Source organism: Schistocerca gregaria, chromosome 6 (assembly GCF_023897955.1).
Source record: "Schistocerca gregaria isolate iqSchGreg1 chromosome 6, iqSchGreg1.2, whole genome shotgun sequence".
NCBI lineage: Eukaryota > Metazoa > Arthropoda > Insecta > Orthoptera > Acrididae > Schistocerca > Schistocerca gregaria.
Window position 1 is genome coordinate 384,455,017 of NC_064925.1, and position 18,245 is coordinate 384,473,261.

The 18,245-nt window shown below is 41.5% G+C and overlaps 1 protein-coding gene across 1 annotated transcript in view; it reads right to left on the minus strand.

The window, feature by feature from the left end:
• LOC126278891 (uncharacterized) overlaps positions 1-18,245 on the minus strand; it is a 201,259-nt gene that overhangs the window by 65,880 nt on the left and 117,134 nt on the right. The window contains exons 2-3 of the mRNA XM_049979166.1: positions 17,995-18,159; positions 7,208-7,366 (exon numbers count right to left, since the gene is read on the minus strand). Of these exons, the coding sequence (XP_049835123.1) occupies positions 7,208-7,366; positions 17,995-18,159 (324 nt within the window). The remainder of the gene's footprint in view (positions 1-7,207; positions 7,367-17,994; positions 18,160-18,245) is intronic.

Sequence of the window (18,245 nt, forward strand, 5' to 3'; positions counted from 1 at the left end):
CAGACATCTGTCGTGGCGTGGTAGCAACTTGCTAATACCGCGTCGCAGAAGGCAGCCGCGTGTTCTTTCCGCCAATTCTCTACGCTCGTCTGCAGCTCGTTGTCTGTACCAAAACGCGGTCTTCGTAGCTACCGGGTAGTGTGAGCGGAGATGAAAACCAGACAGAGCCAGATCGAGGCTGTAAGATGGGTGATCAAACACTTCCCATCGACAACGCTGCAGGAGAGTCTTCATTGCCCCCCCCCCCCCCTCCCCCCAGTGTGCGGCCGAGAATTGAGGCATACAAACATACGAAGAGTGCGAAAAATGCACATTTTATGTCCCTGTAGACCAACATCGCCAGGAGGTGTTTTCTTTTTGGCGTCGCTAATGACGTGGCTTCATCCAACTGGCGATAGAGAACGATCTGTAGAGATGTTCTTGACAGATTTTACCTTTTTCAAAATATTGTGCTCCCTTCACGGTTCCATTATTTTTATGATGGGCATCTTATCACTCACAATTCAAATCCAAGAAGCGGAAATGATCTTCACTGGTGCTGTATGCAGTAATTTATCGCATATCGAGGTGAAATTGTAGAAATCTTCCGTCGTCATCGTTACAACACTGAATGGTTGTACATTCTTTCCTTCTATAATCGTAGCAACTATTTCGTCAGGAGTCATTGGCTGTAGAACCTTCCTACTCTTCTCCATTATGCCGAAATCTCTACCACAAGGCGTCTATGAATGCCCCTGTACTAGAAATTTCAAACTGACGTTATCAACCATACTGTTTACCACCACTGCGTAAGTTAAAGCCCTTAAAAGTATTTATTTGGCTGGTGCAGTTTTCACACCACACAGTCAGAGTCAGAGTTACTACCCAATCAGTACCATGTGTAAGTAGGATTTTTCTAACCTATCCTCAGGGGGGTACACGCTTACTTTCTGTACCACGTGTATGGCAAGCACAAGGAGCCCTAGCTAATATGGTATTTGCTTATACAACTTTACACATCGGTACCATATTTCTCTAACACAGAATTACACAGCTATCTGATCATTTAACTGAGAGAGACAAATATTTATTTTACTACATCAGTGACAGATGTTTACGTACTTACACGGTTGGATAACTTCACACTTATGAAATTGTATTTTGTCTGTACTTTGGGAAATGTTCATATTTTTTCGGAACCATTGTGATACTATGAGAGCTTTGAATGATGTATTTGGTATGGGATCATGATTTTTAAAGTACGTTTGAGGCAGATGACACTTTTGACATGAGCAGAGAATTTTTTTAGGTTTTGAAATTATTGGAAGAAGCTACGACGATTTTGAGATTTGGCTGAGGTTTTATGATGTTATGACGACGATGTGTATTACGCTGTTGCGGTATGTTTATGACCAATAAGCTGATGCTATATGAGTTATTTGATTATGCTACGTATCTGTTGTGATGAAATATTAAAGAAGTGTCGACGAATAAGGTAAGGAATAATGAGTAGTGGTTAGGGACTCTGGTTTGTGAAAAAGGTGGTTGGAAACAAAGAATCGTACTTTAAGAATTATGAAATGTATGTAAATGCGTGAATGTATTACAATGCCGACGAAAATTTTTTGTACACTGTTATATCAATAGGATTTTGTTTCTACAGATGTGTAACGCAAATTCTTGACCTGTGAAATTTTTTATATGAGACAGCCACTGTAGCGGAAACTGGTGTCGTAAATATTTCGGTAAGAAAGTTAAGTGAACACCTGCACGTAATGCGTCGTGGACACCCAGCTCGGCGACAGCCACCTGGAAACAAGCCATTAGTGTGTGACTTTCAGAGGCACAAGTGGAGAAAAAAATAAAGAGGCCATTATCCTCGCTATTGACATTCCTTTGTAGAAAGCATCGCAAAAACGACACGCTCATTACTTGGAAAGATACTTTCTTACATCTGCTCACCTGATAATGACAAGCGTCTTTCTATGAGAGTTGAGAGAATTTGTACTAACTTATGAAATGTCACATGACTATTGAATGATATTTTTATGCTTTGCCTTTCATAGTTGCTTGTTTCATTTGATATCTACTTTCCAGCTGTGTTACAGCATTGGTTTTATAAAATAAAATTAAATGCATTTGCTAATGTGAAAACTTTCTGTCGGCAGATATGTTAAATAATAATTTTATGATCCACATTCTTCAAAAAAAGGAGCACTTGGAAAGGAAAGAACAATAAGAAGGCACTAGTAACAGTAACTGCATATATAATTTTCTTTTCCAGTACTTGGTAATTTTTTTTAGAATTAGTTTTTGTAGTGCACCACTTTAATTTCATAGACATTAATATGTGAATATACATTTCCCTTACCTGCATTGTTGTCTTTAGTGTACAATTTTTTTCTGCTTGTGGGTTTGTCATGTTTAGATATTACATTTACTGCTGCTTGCTTTGCCAATTTCCATTTTTCTGTTATTGCTGTTTGTATTAATTGTTTTGTGCTGCTGCATTGCCTCGTCCCTTAGTTTAGCACCTGAGCTCAGTAGCTTTAAGTTAGCTTAAGATGGGGTAGGTTATAAAAGAGAACGAGTTGTGATGAATTGGAAGAAATGCATTGAGAAGCTATAAGAAATGATTTGGCCAAAACAAAGTAGTGTACAGCGGATAAAAACTATTTTTGAAAGAGGATGTGAACAAAATACAGAAAGCATGCTTGGATAGGATATTTTTGGTGGAAACAAATGTTGAGATATGACGAAAGATCTACAGAAAGAAGTTTTGGGTTGGACTGCAGTACCAAATGTTACACTGAAAACAAACCCTGTCCTTTCCTTCTGTTATCCCACTATGTGTTTGTGTACCCTTGTGTATTTATGTTTTACCGGTCTTTATATGTTTATCTGATAAGACTTATGTTGCAGAATTTTTCTAATACTAAGCTACATTCACTATGATGAGGAATACTGTTATCCTCAAATATCATTTGCATTAATAACATGTTATTTACTTTGTAAAGATGTTTACACATTATTTATTCTGTTTTGTTCTAATGCTCATGTGTGAAGTTGATGTTTCAAAAGTTATACTGATCTTTTATGTATGTACTTATGTCGTAATTTTGGTAACACTGATGTATTTGCTATTTCGATTCTTTTGTAAAGCCTGTGTTACTGCAAATGTTATCTGTATTGTTATGTTCTTTAAAGATGTATTTTGTACCTTTGTTATTGTATTCTTATGTTATAAAATTGTAATTGACACCAGTTCATCAAATTAAGTAACTTGTAAATTACATTTCACTGCACATGTTTCTGTTGGTCATAGTATATGGACAATATGTGAGAAGTAGGGACTGATAGTGTTTGCACATGTGTTAATAATTCAGTAAGGGACTGGATAACAGCAATGCTGGTTCTAAGGACATTTCAAAAACAATTTTTGTGAGTGCACAAGTGGTGGTTATGGACTTGCTATATTATCCGCAAGACACTTCAATGGTGATTGTGCGCCTGCACAGTCAAACAGATGGCTGCTGGCCATCTCTACAAGGACTACAGTGGGTCTACACCTTTGATGACCCACCAATACCATTATTTCTACAAGGACTGCAGTGGGTCTGCACCTCTGGTGGACCACCAATACCGTAATCTCTGCCAGGACTACAATGGGTCTACTCTGTGACGACCTACCTACCAATATTCTTCAAAACTTCGACTGACTCTGCTGTGGGTTTGCTCTGTTGTGACCCATTACCTGTCTGCATGTCAAGAGTCAGCACTGTCTTTCCGATGGAAGGACAACACTACTTCTTCAAGACTGCATGGAAATCCACTACTTCTGTGTGCATTCTCTTTTACTACTCAGACTTTGAGAAAAACACTGCAATTTTACTTTGATGAATGATCAGGACTGTCTTTATGGACTGTGAGAAAATGTTAGCTTTTGACCAACATTGTATCGATAAGTGTGTGCATTTCATTTCTTTGTTATTGTAATTATGAAAATTTTTTTCAAATCTGTATTGGCCACTGCCCAAAACAATTAGTAATTTTTTTTGTGGGGAGCATGGGGGCTATGTAAGTAGGATGTTTAGGTTTTTTTTATTGGTAACGCCGCCGCCACGTAGCGCTCTGTATGAAAATCACTGGCTGTGCCATGTGCAGTCTGTGGCTGGTTTGCATTGTTGTCTGCCATTGTAGTGTTGGGCAGCGGCAGCTGGATGCTAACAGCGCGTAGCGTTGCGCAGTTGGAGGTGAGCCGCCAGCAGTGGTGGACGTGGGGAGAGAGGCGGCGGAGTTTTGAAATTTGTAAGACTGGATGTCATGAACTGCTATATATATATTATGACTATTAAGGTAAATACATTGTTTGTTCTGTATTAAAATCTTTCATTTGCTAACTATGCCTATCAGTAGTTAGTGCTTTCAGTAGTTTGAATCTTTTAGTTAGCTGGCAGTAGTGGCGCTCGCTGTATTGCAGTAGTTCGAGTAACGAAGATTTTTGGTGAGGTAAGTGATTTGTGAAAGGTATAGGTTAATGTTAGTCAGGGCCATTCTTTTGTAGGGATTATTGGAAGTCAGACTGCGTTGCGCTAAAAATATTGTGTGTCAGTTTAAGCGCAGTCTTGTATAATTTTTCTAAGGGGACGTTTCACATGGTAAAGAACAGTTGGTCACAGAGTAAAAGCTGGTAACTCATTGGCTTGCTGTTTTTCCCCATACCCATGCCAACTGACGTGATGTTACAACAAGTATTATCTTGAGTCGTTTGTAGGAACGTAACCATTCACAACTTTGACGCTCTGCTACTTCTATACAACTGGCGATATGTCTCACTACCTTTTCGATAAGAAATGTAAGAAATGATTTGTTTTAACTTATTCCTTTCTTCATGTCAGTGCCTCAGTTGCCATGAAGAAGTAAATGCATGACAGTTACGTGATGTGGACTGTATGAAATGAAGCGAAATCTCTCAACAGGCACTCGGACATGGTGGGAGACACCATTTTCTAGGCAGCATTATTTGCTCACTGTGTGCACAGAACCGGAAGGAGTGACGTGACGCAATAGACGAGGATGCTAGAGACACTGCCAGACACATTTGTACAAAGCTTCATCGTATTTTCAGTTCGTGACCGATCAGAACTTAACAAACGAATGGCCCTCGTATTTATTCACCAGAATCGAGCAATGAGAATATTTTGTGAAGAAGATAATACTGTGTAACTCGCAGAGTTCTCTTTAAGGATCTTAAAATTCCTACGCTCACTTCTCAGTGGAATTATCCTTTACTGACTTTTTATTGAAAATAAAACAAATACATTAGAAAGCCTATATTTGATGTAGCTTATGCCTCCTTGCCTACGGCTGGTACGCGGAGATATGTGCTCCAGTGCGAAGGAATTTAAAAAGCTGCCTTACAATACATAGAACGAAGTTGCAAATTCCAATTGCCTGGAAATAAAATTAAAAGGATACTTCATTAGCCTTTCCTTCCGCAAGACGTCTACTTATCCATAATCAGGTTTTAAAAATTTCTGTTAATTACATTCCGAGTAGCAGTGTATATTGTAATATTGCATGAGTAGTAGTCATTTATTATAAATAAGAGTCTGTATTGATAGATGTGGATAACTATTTCCTTTGTAGAGAACAAGGGGCTTTTTTTTTTTTTTTAGGAAATATGGTGCGATATGTGATAGATAGCGGACGAAGGCTGGCCAGAGCGTTATGCAGGTGAGAAAATTTTGCAACGATCGTCGGTATGTGTGTACGTGTGCGGCAGCCATCAACAGCCAGAACGCAGCATTAGTAGAATTACGCAGGCGCGGGCCGCATGTGGCGCGGTTGCAACTCATCGAGAACCTTCTAATAAACGCGGTGCCCCGTAACCGACGGATTCAGCAGCGTTCTGCACTACTTAAGGGCATCAGAGGTGGGCGTCGGCATTCGGTTCGACCGATCGGGCGATCGGGCGCTGTTACGTCGTCGTCATCAGTGACGCTGTCCCTGAGGACCGGCCGACAGAGGGCGTTGCCGTTGCTGCACCGGCGACTCCTGGCGTCATCGCGAGCCGCCGCGTCTGCAGACGGCAGCTAGGCTGGGACTCGTGCTGCTAACCTCCTACCGCCTGCGCAGCCGCTGACCGAGCACGGCGTCGCGTTTCCCGGGCTGCGTGCATCAGCACGTCTCCACCATGACACGAGTGGTGGGGCTGAGCTACCGGAAAATATATTGGAAGAACCAACAATAAAAAAAAGATTGCTAAAAACAGCCACCTTCTCCTACCCAGCCACACCCTACAACCCCGACCACGTCGCCCTCTCCGGTCATCCTATTACACCTTTGGGAAATATCTATGTGTGAGCATCCTTAGCTTTATGAATGGGCTGCGCCATTTTGTTCCGAATCCTCTAACAGCATGCTAAAGTACTGTGGCATGGGGCTTTCAATGTGTACCAGAACTGAAACTAAGTTCATGCAAACAACTAACATTCCATACTTATATATATATATATATATATATATATATATATATATATATATATATATATATATATATATATATAACTGAAGTTCCGGTAGTAAGAGATGTTCAGTGTGGGCTGTAATTATCGTAAGGCAACGAAACTTGGTAGATATTCTAATGCGTTAAAGTGGAACAAGTTTACACTGGAAAGAACTAGTTATAATTTCGGCCACCAGGTGCACATCTGGTGCAGTCAGTGCCAGAAAGACGTACAGAAATATCTCCAGATGTAATGGATTAGTAACGTGGACAGAAAAGGTGAAGCCAGAAAGAAAGGCATAGACAGACTGTTTGACTCAATGCCCAGGTGTATCAAGGCCGTTATTACGGCCAGAGGTGGTTGTTCTGATTACTGATTTATCAGGATCTATGCACCCAAATTGCGTGAAAATGTAATCACATGTCAGTTCTAGTATAATATATTTGTCCAATGTATACCCGTTTATCATCTGCATTTCTTCTTGGTGTAGCAAATTTAATGCCCAGTAGTGAAAAAAATTTGGTCGTTATCTCTGATGTTGTTTGCAACATCCTGTGTACCTAGACACTTAGAACTTCTCTTGACAGGTTCTGTGTGACACGATGAATGAATGACTGAGTAAGATAACGAGAGAAGCACTTACGGCAGTGAGTTGTTCCTTATGCAGCTCTAGTTTTTGGTCTGGTGTGCCGCAGCGGCAGCGGGTCGGCAGCGCTCACCTGGCCCTGGAGTGTGGTGGGTCGGCTTCTCCTTGAAGCGCGGGCTGCGGGCCAGGCCGAAGGGCTTGCCCTCCTGCCCCGGCAGCTCGTACCAGCCGGGACCGCCGCCCTCTCGCATCAACCGCCGCTGCGCCCACACCGGGTTCTTCTCCAGGTAGCCTGCAGGCAGCGAGTGGTCCGCTGCAGACAACACTCTACCCAAACAGTAAGCCGCGTTCAGTGAAGAAGCTCGAGACATCTGCAGATGACAAAGAAATTGATGCAATGTGTGATGAGATAAAAGTAATTATTCAGATAGTGAATCGAGACGAAAATTTAATAGCCATGGGTGATTGGAATTCGATAGTAGGGAAAGGGAGAGAAGGAAACGTAGTAGCTGAATATGGATTGGGGGTAAGAAATGAAAGAGGAAGCCGCCTGGTACGATTTTGCACAGAGCATAACTTAATCATAGCTAACACTTGGTTCAAGAGCCATAAAGGAGGTTGTACACATGGAAGAATCCTGGAAATACTAAAAGGTATCAGATAGATTATATAATGGTAAGACAGAGATGCTGTAGGTTATATGGGTAGATCACATACCTAATGAGTAGGTATTGAATAGAGTTGGGGAGGAGTTTGTGGCACAACTTGACTAGAAGAAGGGAGCGGTTGGTAGGACATGTTCTGAGGCATCAAGGGATCACCAATCTAGTATTGGAGGGCAGCGTGTAGGGTAAAAGTCGTAGAGGGAGACCAAGACATGAATACACTAAGGAGATTCAGAAGGATGTAGGTTGCAGTAGATTCTGGGACATTAAGAAGCTTGCACAGGATAGAGTAGCATGGAGAGCTGCATCGGACCAGTCTCAGGACTGAAGACCACAACAACAACAACAACAACATGTTGAGCGCATTCTAGAGCACTGTGCACTGCGTACATCACCAGTTAAGGGGCAATGTTTCTATCAGCATGACAGTGCACCGTCTAACAAAGCAGCTTCTGTGCGGCAATTTTCTGATGATAACAACATATCTTAAATGGACTGTCCTGCCCAGAATCCCCACCTAAACCCAACGAACACCTTTGAGGCGAGCTAGAATGTCGACTTCGCTCCAGGCCGCATCGTCCAACACCACTATCTGCCCTAGTTTTGGTTCTCATTCAAGCGTAGGCTGCCGTTCTTCCATAGACAGTCAGGCACGTTTTTGTAAGTGTCCCAAGCAGAGTTCAAACTTTCATAAAGTCGTGAGTAGACACACGCAATGTTAATATCCACTAACTGGTGTCTGAATACTTATGATCACTGCCGTGTCTATCTATTGGACGTATTTTTAAATTTGCGCCATACTATTTACGTCTTGTGCTCAGCGCTTCTTTTACGTTCACTCACTTATTGCTTTAGCTTTTACCATCCTCTTGATAATCGCCAGCCGTGACCTAATGCTATATGAGGCTGGAGAGAGGTCCCTCCTGGGAGAGATCCGTGAGCCGTGAAAACAATCGGCAAGCAAAGCATTACAGTGCTTGCTTTTCTTTGCTCCAATCAAGCCAGTTCCTTTTTGAAATTTCCCCAATTCTTAAAATGCGTTCGAACATATTTGAAAGGAAAGGTAATACTTTTTCGGATTCACGCCAGTCTTGTAGGTGTTTGCTCAGGACCTCGCCTAACGACTTCCTCTACCTCTAAACTGCTGAAGCGTTTTGTTTCTTTTCTTTTATTGTTTTTTGTTTCTCCACTGCCATGTATGTCAAAATGCCTCGACGGATCATTCTGGGCTTAGACTGTGCGAGCATTATCACTTTACAACAAGCAGACTCTGGAAGTGCTTGAGATGTACACTGGTACCTACCAGTGTACATCTCAAGCGTGTAGCCCCACGAGTTCAACAGGCTCGCGGGTCAGTCATATTCTGGGTCAGCATCAGGTACAAGTGACGGAGACCTCTCATCACTATCAACGTTAGACTCAGCCCCGTCAAGTAGCGTAAGAGTTTCTTCTTATTTATTGTCCACTCCCATGGTCAATAAACAAACGTTAGGAATTATTAACAAAAGAATGACAAAGGTAAGGGAGGGCAAGCTGGCAGAGGAGAAATTTGCTTTTAGATGGAATACAGGCACAAAAGATGCAATACGACTCTTGCGAAGAGATCTATATTTTTTATTTTATCGAAAACGTACATGTTGAGACGGTGTCTGAGTACAAAATACAAGTTGATTCTTGCACAGAAGAAAAGATAAACCAACTGTTTTTAATAGTGCTATTTATTTACTGGTTTCGTACCGATAGGTTCGTCACCAGACGACTGTTCACGTTAAGATACACTTTTGTTGATATTTACGTTATTTTTACTTGTTATTCCCCTTCCCCCCCCCCTCCCTATAGATCAGGAAAAGGCACACGATAATGTGGCTTGGGATAAAATTGCAACTATAATGAGTGAAAAGAGAATGGAGTGGAAAACCATACGACATATAAACTCATACTTCAATCAGAAAGCGTCAGTGAAACTGAGAGGAAAGAAGTAGGAGAAGGAGGAAGACAAGGTCATTGTCTCCTATGCTTTTTTACGTGTACTTCGAAAATATGATTGACCAGTGCCCACTAGATGACATGGGATCAAAAATGGAAGAAGAAGGATATGGTGTTTGAAGTTTGCAGGCGAAATGGACCTCCTAGCAACAGATGGTGAAGTATTATAGGATATAGTGGACAGCATTAAAGCTAAAGTAAAGATTTATCGAATTAAAGTCAATGTAAATAAAACAAACGTAATGCATTACGAGGCAATAAGAGGTGGAGAGGGTAAAGATAATGCTCAACGGACAAATATTAGAACATGTTCAAATCTATGAAGCAGGATAGAAACCGACTGGAACAGCAGCATAGAAATTAAAAGCTGGACAGCAATCGCGAAAGAGGTATCTTGCAAGAAAAGGAGAATTTTCTACAGAAATATGGTTGGTTGGTTGATTTGGGGGAGGGGACGAAACAGTAAGGGCATCTGCCCCATCAGGTTAGGGAAGGACTGGGAAGGAAGTCGGCCGTGCCCTTTCGAAGGAACCATTCCATTTACCTGAAGCGATTTAGGGAAATCAAAGAAAACTTAAATCAGGATGGCCGGGCGAGGGTTTGACCCGTCGTCCTCCCGAACGAAAGTCAACGATTTGAGGAAGAGACTAATATAATGTTTTACACTGAGGGTCCTCCCATATGGTGCTGAAACGTGGACATGGAGGAGGAAACGTAGAACAGGGCTGGAGGCTTTGGAGATGTGGACGTAGTGAGGATGGAAAGAATATGATGGATGGATTGAAAAATGAGGAGGTACTGCGTAGAGTAGGAGAGCAGAAACAGTTACTGAATGTAACAGAAAGAAGGGAAGGAAATTGAATTCGACATATATTAAGAAAGGAGGGACTCGTAGAAGTAGTATTAGAGGCGCGGACTACGTGATGGGCGTCAACGGAAAGTAAGGGATAGCAGGAAATGGAGACGCCAAGGACCTGCTAACAAAACAAAACTGATGATAATGATGATGCTGACGATACTGTTCAGTATTTCAGCGATGAGTTCCTCTTTCAAGACCATGATGTCCTAGCACGCCGCATTTTAGGACACGGTGGTGGAAAATCAAGTGAATGAAGTGTCCTGCGTACCTTACTGACCTTGCTTGGTCCCAATTGAAAGTCGGAGTGCTACGTTGTAGGAACCACCCTCACGCACTGGATGAAGATAGGAGGACCGTCAGCGAAGGGCGCGACGGCCTTGACCAGCATCTTATGCTCTAGGTCTAGACGACCTTGTGGTCAGCATACAAAGAAGGATCCAAGAGCGTTAACGAATTGAACATTTTGTTTTCACAGATTTGCGAAGATGTACACTTTCGTATACACGGTTTTATTTTTGTTACCGATTTGTCTTTACTTCACAGTACAGATTTTTCTTAAGGTTTGTTTCTACACTCCCTAATTTCCTTTAATGTAGGGCGGCACCTTCCCAGATTTTCAGGTGGTGCAAAACCTTCTGAGCAATTTACATGAGCAGGTTTTTCCACCTGCAATAAATTTAGCCATTATAATAGATAGCTTACCGTGGTTACTGCTCGCTGTGGAGGTATTGAGAGGATTGGTGACCTTGAAAGTTTTAATGATCGTGACGTCATTGCCTACCGCATTTTCAGTGTTGGTGAAGTTTACTGTAAGGGCATTGATACGTCGTGTTATTAGTCCACGATGCCTTTTTTAATGAGAACCCTTGGACGTCGAAGGTTGATCAATATGAAGCTATTTGTGTTTGGTGTAAAGGACGTGGTGTATGTGAAAATGTAAAACTGTTGTTGATTTGACTGTATACTATCGTAAATAAAGAACCCTAATTTCCTCCTCTTCCTCCCCCCCCTCCCCCCAAAAAAAGAAAAGCTACACATAGAATTCCTCTACTGAGCCAACCTTCCCATCTTATAATAGAAATTGCAACCTGTATCTTCAATTATTTGCTGACTGTATTTCAGTCTCTGCCTTCCTCTACAGGTTTTACCTCTACAGGTCTCTAGTACCATGGAAGTTATTCTCTGATGTCTTGACACATGGTTCAAATGGCTCTAAGCACAATGGTACTCAACATCTGAGGTCATCAGTCCCCTAGACTTAGAACTACTTAAATCTAACTAACCTAAGGACATCACACACATCCATGCCCAGTCAGGATTCGAACCTGCGACTGTAGCAGCAGCGAGGTTGCCGACTGAAGCTCCTAAAGCCGCTCGGTCACATCGGCCAGCCTTAACATTATGTCCGTCAGTGTTTCCCATACATTCCTTTCCTCGCCTATTCTCCGGAGAACCTCCTGATTGCATACATAATCAGTCCACCTAATTTTCAACATTCTTATTTAGCACCACATCTCAAATTCTTTTATTCTTTTCTGTTTCGGTTTTCCCATGGTGCATGATTCACTGTCATACAATGCTGTGCTCGAAACATACATTCTCAGAAATTTCTTCCAGAAATTAAGGCCTATGTGATAATAGCAGACCTATGTGATATTAGCAGACTTCTCTTGGTCAGAAATGCTCTGTTTGCCAGCGCTACTCTGTTTTTTCCGTCCTTCTTGCTCCATACATTGTGGGTTATTTTGCTGCCTAAATAACAGAATTCCTTAAATTCGTGATCCCCAGTTCTGACGTTTAGTTTCTCGCTGCTCTGATTACTGCTATTTTAAAAATGACACAGTCCAGTGAGAGGCCTCTATTACGATCCACGGAATATGCTGATAAATATCTAACTAAAAATTATTTTTTCCAGGTTCCAATAACCACACATAAAAATCGCCTTAATGCAGACAACAGAATTGCATTTCCCTAACGAACTCTAACAAATTCATCACGAACATAAACTATAAGAAAAACAAAAGACGGGAAAAACTTCTGAAAAAACCAGACGAGAGAAAGAATACTGAAAACCAAGAAAACTAAAATAACAAGCAGTATCGTGACTGGGATATCTGACGGTTTTCTCCCAGGCATTACGCATATACTGGGATTTGCTACACCAGCTAAAATATAAAAGCAGAAAAAAATTGGAAAACAAATCCAAAATCCAAGTTGGAAAGTAAATTGTCTCAACAGCACCAAGTTAACCACCCTGCGTTGAAACAGATGCCTGGCTTTCTTACAGTGGGTGCACTTAAATGTCGAGATGTTCGAATTAAGAAAATAAAATAAAAAAATAAATACTCAGAGCATGATTACTGCGGAACGCAGCTCTGCCAGTCGAGGTATTACTGACTGTCACATCGCATGTTTACTAATAGTGTCGCATGTATTAGTCAGAGCGGGAAGCTGACGAGGAGATGCAGACCAAAATTTTGACATAGAAAAAACTAGGTTACAGAAAAAGATAAACGATGCTGATGTACAAATATCTGTTTTTCCAGTGTAATGTACTCTACCACAATTCTGGGCCTTGTTATAAATCATAGTTTAATTTTAGAGGGGCTGCTCAAAGTATGATTACATTTAGATATTACCTTACTAATTTCTACGAGGAATTGTGGGATCTTTGAGATTTTATTAAGTCAATGGATTGGCTAAAATATTACAAGAGAATGAAAGTAACAAGAATGGGAGTTCCACAAGTGTCAAACTTAATTCTATTTTTACTAGTGACGTATGATGTGGGTTTTAGTCTAGAACATGGAGAATCAGTTATTCTGCAAAAATCTCAAATGTTATATTCATATTCAATGGATACACGTCAACTGAACTGATTATTTGAACACAGAAACCCTCTCAAAAATGGAAAAAGGGTGTGTTTGGATGTGGATGGTAATGTTACAAGACCATTGCTAAACTGTTATGTGGAGAAGAGTTAATTGTTCCAAAATAGTCACAATTTTAGGGTACAAATATTGAAGATATTTTAAATTCAATAGAATGCATTTTGAAGTTGGCAAGCAGTTGAGTAAAATCACATTCTACAATTCATGTGACTACTTAGTTATTTAATTTCGTTTTTCATGGATTATCTCTAGAATTAATCATAATAATGTGGAACAAGTCATTTTACATCAACATCGCATATGTAAAGACATTTACAATTTCTTTAGTACCATTGTGAGTCAGTGATTCCTACCCATCACTTTTTATGCATCACAAAAATAGAAGTTCTTCTATAGAATAGAACGTTTTCAGTTTGTTTTCAAATTTTACTTTGCTATCTGTAAACATGTTGAATCACTAGGAAAGTCTTTCATTGTGCACCCCTTTTTGTGCTAAAGACAACCTTAAAGTGGAGTAATGAATTTGATTTTTTTCTTCTGGCACTGTAATATGGACATCATTGTTACTTTTGAATAGCAGTCGATTGCTCCCAACAAACTTCATGAGCGAATAAATATCCTGTGAAGCAGCAGTCAAAATGGCAAACTCCTTCAATAGATGCCTACAAGATGAGAGTGGTTGAGCACCTTGTATTATTCTTACAGCACATTTTTAATAATGAAATCTTTCTTTCTTGAAGCTGAATTACCCCAGAGTATTACTAAATATGATTTTATCCCATGAAAATTGGTAAAACATGTCAGCTTACTGATTAATCTCTTCCTAATATTTGTAGTAATTCTCGGTGACAGTGCGGCTGAATTAAGTTCTTTTAGGAGTTACAGAACATGTTTTTTCCAGTTTAAATTATTATCAGTTTGGACATTTAAAAAAATTTCCGTGTTTACACCGTAGGGGTTATTTCCTCACCGTGTGTTACCCACATTAGGTGCAGTAACTCTAAATATGCAGAAGTGAAACTGTTTTTGATACTGAAAGTGAGACCATTCACAAGGAATCTTTCAGTAACAAATTTAAGAACATTATATACCATTTCATATATATATATATATATGGATTAATTATAATATAGTGTCATCCGCAAAAATAACTAATTCTGCTTGTTGCATATTAGCAGGAAGCTTATTTACATATGTGGTAAACAATAGTGGACTTAGCATTTAGCCTTATGGAACCCAGCAAAAGCTTCTTCCCAATTAGAAACATCTCCCCTGCTTATATTCAATGAATTAGTAAGTAAAACTTTCAGATTTGATGTTATTCGTTGGCTGGCTGTACCATCAGTTCCACAAAACCTGAGTTTATCCTGGAGAATGTTGTGTTCACACAGTCAAATGCCTTATTCGCTCACAGAAAACATCAGCCATTACAGTTTTGTTATTTAGTGCTTGCAAAATTTGGTGAGCCAATGTGTAAATGGAATTCTCAAGCTGAGCAGCTCTTCTGAAGACCACACTGTGATTTATTGAGGATGCTATTGTTGCTCCGATGGGATACTAGTCTAGAATCCATGACCATATCAAAAATTTTGGAGATTGATGTCAATAGTGAAACAAGTCGGTAGCTATTGACATCTCTAATATCACCCTTCTTGCAGAGCTGTTTAACAATAGTATGCTTTAATTGCTCCAGCAAAATGTCCTGAGTTCGTTGTGCATTACACAATTCGGATAATACAAGGCTTATTATGTAGGAAGAAGTCTTCAGCACTCTGTTGGAAAAAGCTTTAAAATCCAGATGAGCTTTTATTTTTGAAAGAAAATGTGGAACTTAAGTTCAGGAGGAGATTTTTACTAAAAACGATTTCGCTTTACATATTAGTACAGGGTACAATATATGAGGGGCATTTAATAAGTAATGCAACACTTTCTTTCCCGGTCATTTCGGCTAAAAAAAGGCGGAATTTTTTGTGGGACATCGTGGAATATCGTGCTTCATGCCTTAAAAGTTTCATGAAATTCTGATAGGTGTCGGCCCTACAGGTAACCTCCAAAATGACGTCTGGAAAGGAGGTGCATTCCAAGCACGGAGCTGTTATTGAGTTTCTTTCGGAGGAAAACCAGAGCGTGGCAGATGTACATAGACGTTTGCAGTATGTCTACGGAGACCTGGCAGCGAGGATAGCACTGGGAGCCGTTGGTCTAGGCGTCTGTCATCATCGCAGCGAAGTACCATTGTGTGGGATTGGTAACGCGTTACATGACTTATTGTGCAAATTTTTTGTCGAACATCAAGGGTTCATCGTTACGGACCAGAAACAAACGGCAGTTAATGGAATGGGGTCGTACTACCTCTCCTCCGAAGAGAGAGTTCAAAGCTGCACGCTCATCTGGTACAGTTATGGGGACGGTCTTCTGGGACCCTGACGGGGTCATTCTGTTCAGTGTCCCCCCTCGTGGTGCAACGAGCAACTCTGCATTGCATTGTGCTAAACTCACGAATCTGAAGAAACGTGTTCGCCGCCACAAAAATGCAAACGAACTTCTCCCTCTCCATGAAAATGCAAACCGAGAGGAGCTCACTAAGCTTCTTTGGACTATTCTTCTACATCAACAGTGCAGCCCGGACGTCATACCTTTCGATTTCCGTCTGTTTGGCCCAATGAAAAACAGCACTCCGCGGGAAGCAGTACATGTGAGCCGTGGTAAAAATTGCTGTTTTGAAGAGCTCTCCGCAGCGCGTACTGTGAAGCAGTCGCCCTCCGTTTCTGGCGTTGGCGCCGCTGTGGTAATCGCACCTTTGGTGTCTCACTCTGGTGGAAAAGGGGCAAGGTTGCGTGTTCACGTGCATTTAAGGGGAGCTATAAGCTCTCCAGTCGGTCAGTTGGTCAGCCGGGTCAGTGTGGGGCAGTCAGTGTCTGTCTGTCGTCCGAAGTGCTGGTATGTGTTAGGCCGCCAGTCTGCTCGAGTTTGTTCAGGCAATGGGCATTGGATCGATCAGTTGGTCGGTCGCGCACTGGGACACAAGATGACTTGTCCGTCTTGAGCGTCGGCGCATGTGAGGTCGCCACGTGAGTCCAGTGGGCCGCGCCGTATAGCGAGGGGTAGTGTCTTCGCGGCCGACACGAGAGCAACAGGAGTCAACCCACGAGGTCGGTCTGGCGGGTGCGAGCTGCAACGCCGTGAGACGGGAGATCGGCGCGCTTTCCTGCGTCCGTTGAAGCGGCTGGCAGCGGACGGTTCGGGAGAGCGTTTTGGGGGTGCTGCGCCAGGTCTTCGCCAGACATCGCAGTTTATTAGAAGTTAAGTGATTCGTGATATGTTGTTTCATTTACTTGCTAAATTCTACTTGTTTTGATGGTCAGTCTCTCGTTTCCAGCTTGCTCGTCTGTCTCCCATCCGCATTTGTTAGTCAGTTAGTGTCTGTCTGTCTATCGGTCTGCCATACGTTAATAGCTGCCTCTGTCATGTTTGTCGGATTCGGTGTTAACGAATTTATTGCTTGAAGTGTAACAGCCGAATTCCTGAAATATGTTTTTATCTTGCCTATCATCTTGAGAGGCGGTGTATGTGTAATGTAGAGCATATTTGGCCAATCTTGCATATTTTATGTAAGACTGCATTTCACGGGTTTTTATTTAAATGGTCATTTTAGTATATAAAGTTGGCACCCTTCCACCATAAGAGTTTTTTTTTAATTTTTTAATAAGTTGCACCTTCGGTGCCAAGTTAATCTTTAATGTTAGTGTTTTGTACGATTTCCATCCCTCCTACAGGGTGCATAGTTTATGTGCTTGTGCGAGTTGTTAAAATTTTTAGTTTAAAGTAATCTGGTGTGTTGCAGATTTGCAACAGTGTAGTCTTTCAGAGGTTTTTGTGAGTGGTCGTGACTACGGCCGTGTCAAAAGGGAGCGGCAAGGTTATCAGCCCGAGAGCTCATACAGTCAAAAATTTGTTCTTTCTGCCTCTGAATACTTGATATTTAGAGGGTGCTTTCTGATTATAATTTTAAATCTTTTTCTAAAAAAAGGCTTTTATGAATAAAATTTCCATTGCTGAAAGAAATTTGATATGTTTTCATCAGTTACCCACTGGCAACTACTTCCACGCTCACATAGTGTGATTAAATGTGTTAATGTTCTTGATGAAACGCTAGTAAATAAAGTAAATTCTTAAGAAAAAGTTTTGAAAGTATAAATTCTAGGTGCAACATGTATGATGAGGGTATTATCGATGCAGCAAGAGGGTGGCTCCATCGTCGGCCAGTAGAGTCATACCACGCCGGAATACTAGCCTCCCACCCCCCCAATACGGCGAGGTAACGCCATCGCACTGAAAGAGGTTACATTGAAAAATAGGGTTTTGTAACCAGAAGCCTGGTGAATAATACGGTGTGTTGGAACTCTGAATAAAACAATCATGCTTTCAGGAAAAAGTGTTTCATTACTTAGTGAACGCCCCTGTAAGTGCTAATGTCCCATGGGACGGTTAGCTAAGTGGAGTGCAGCCATTGACTTACCCATGTTGCGGCTCCAGGCCTCGGATTCGAGCTGCTGCCCCCAGTCTGGACAGTAGGTAGACTTGTTGGGCAGAGTGGGGTAATACAGCGCGGGATGCGGCGTCTCAGCTCCGCGGTAGATGCCCAGGCGAGGGTGCTGGCCCAGGCACGTGAAGCGGGGAGGACCTGCCGTGGCAAAGCAACACGGGTTCACAAGGAAATTCAGTAGTTTGCAGCACGGAATGTGGGCTTGCTTTCTGGATGCTTCGACC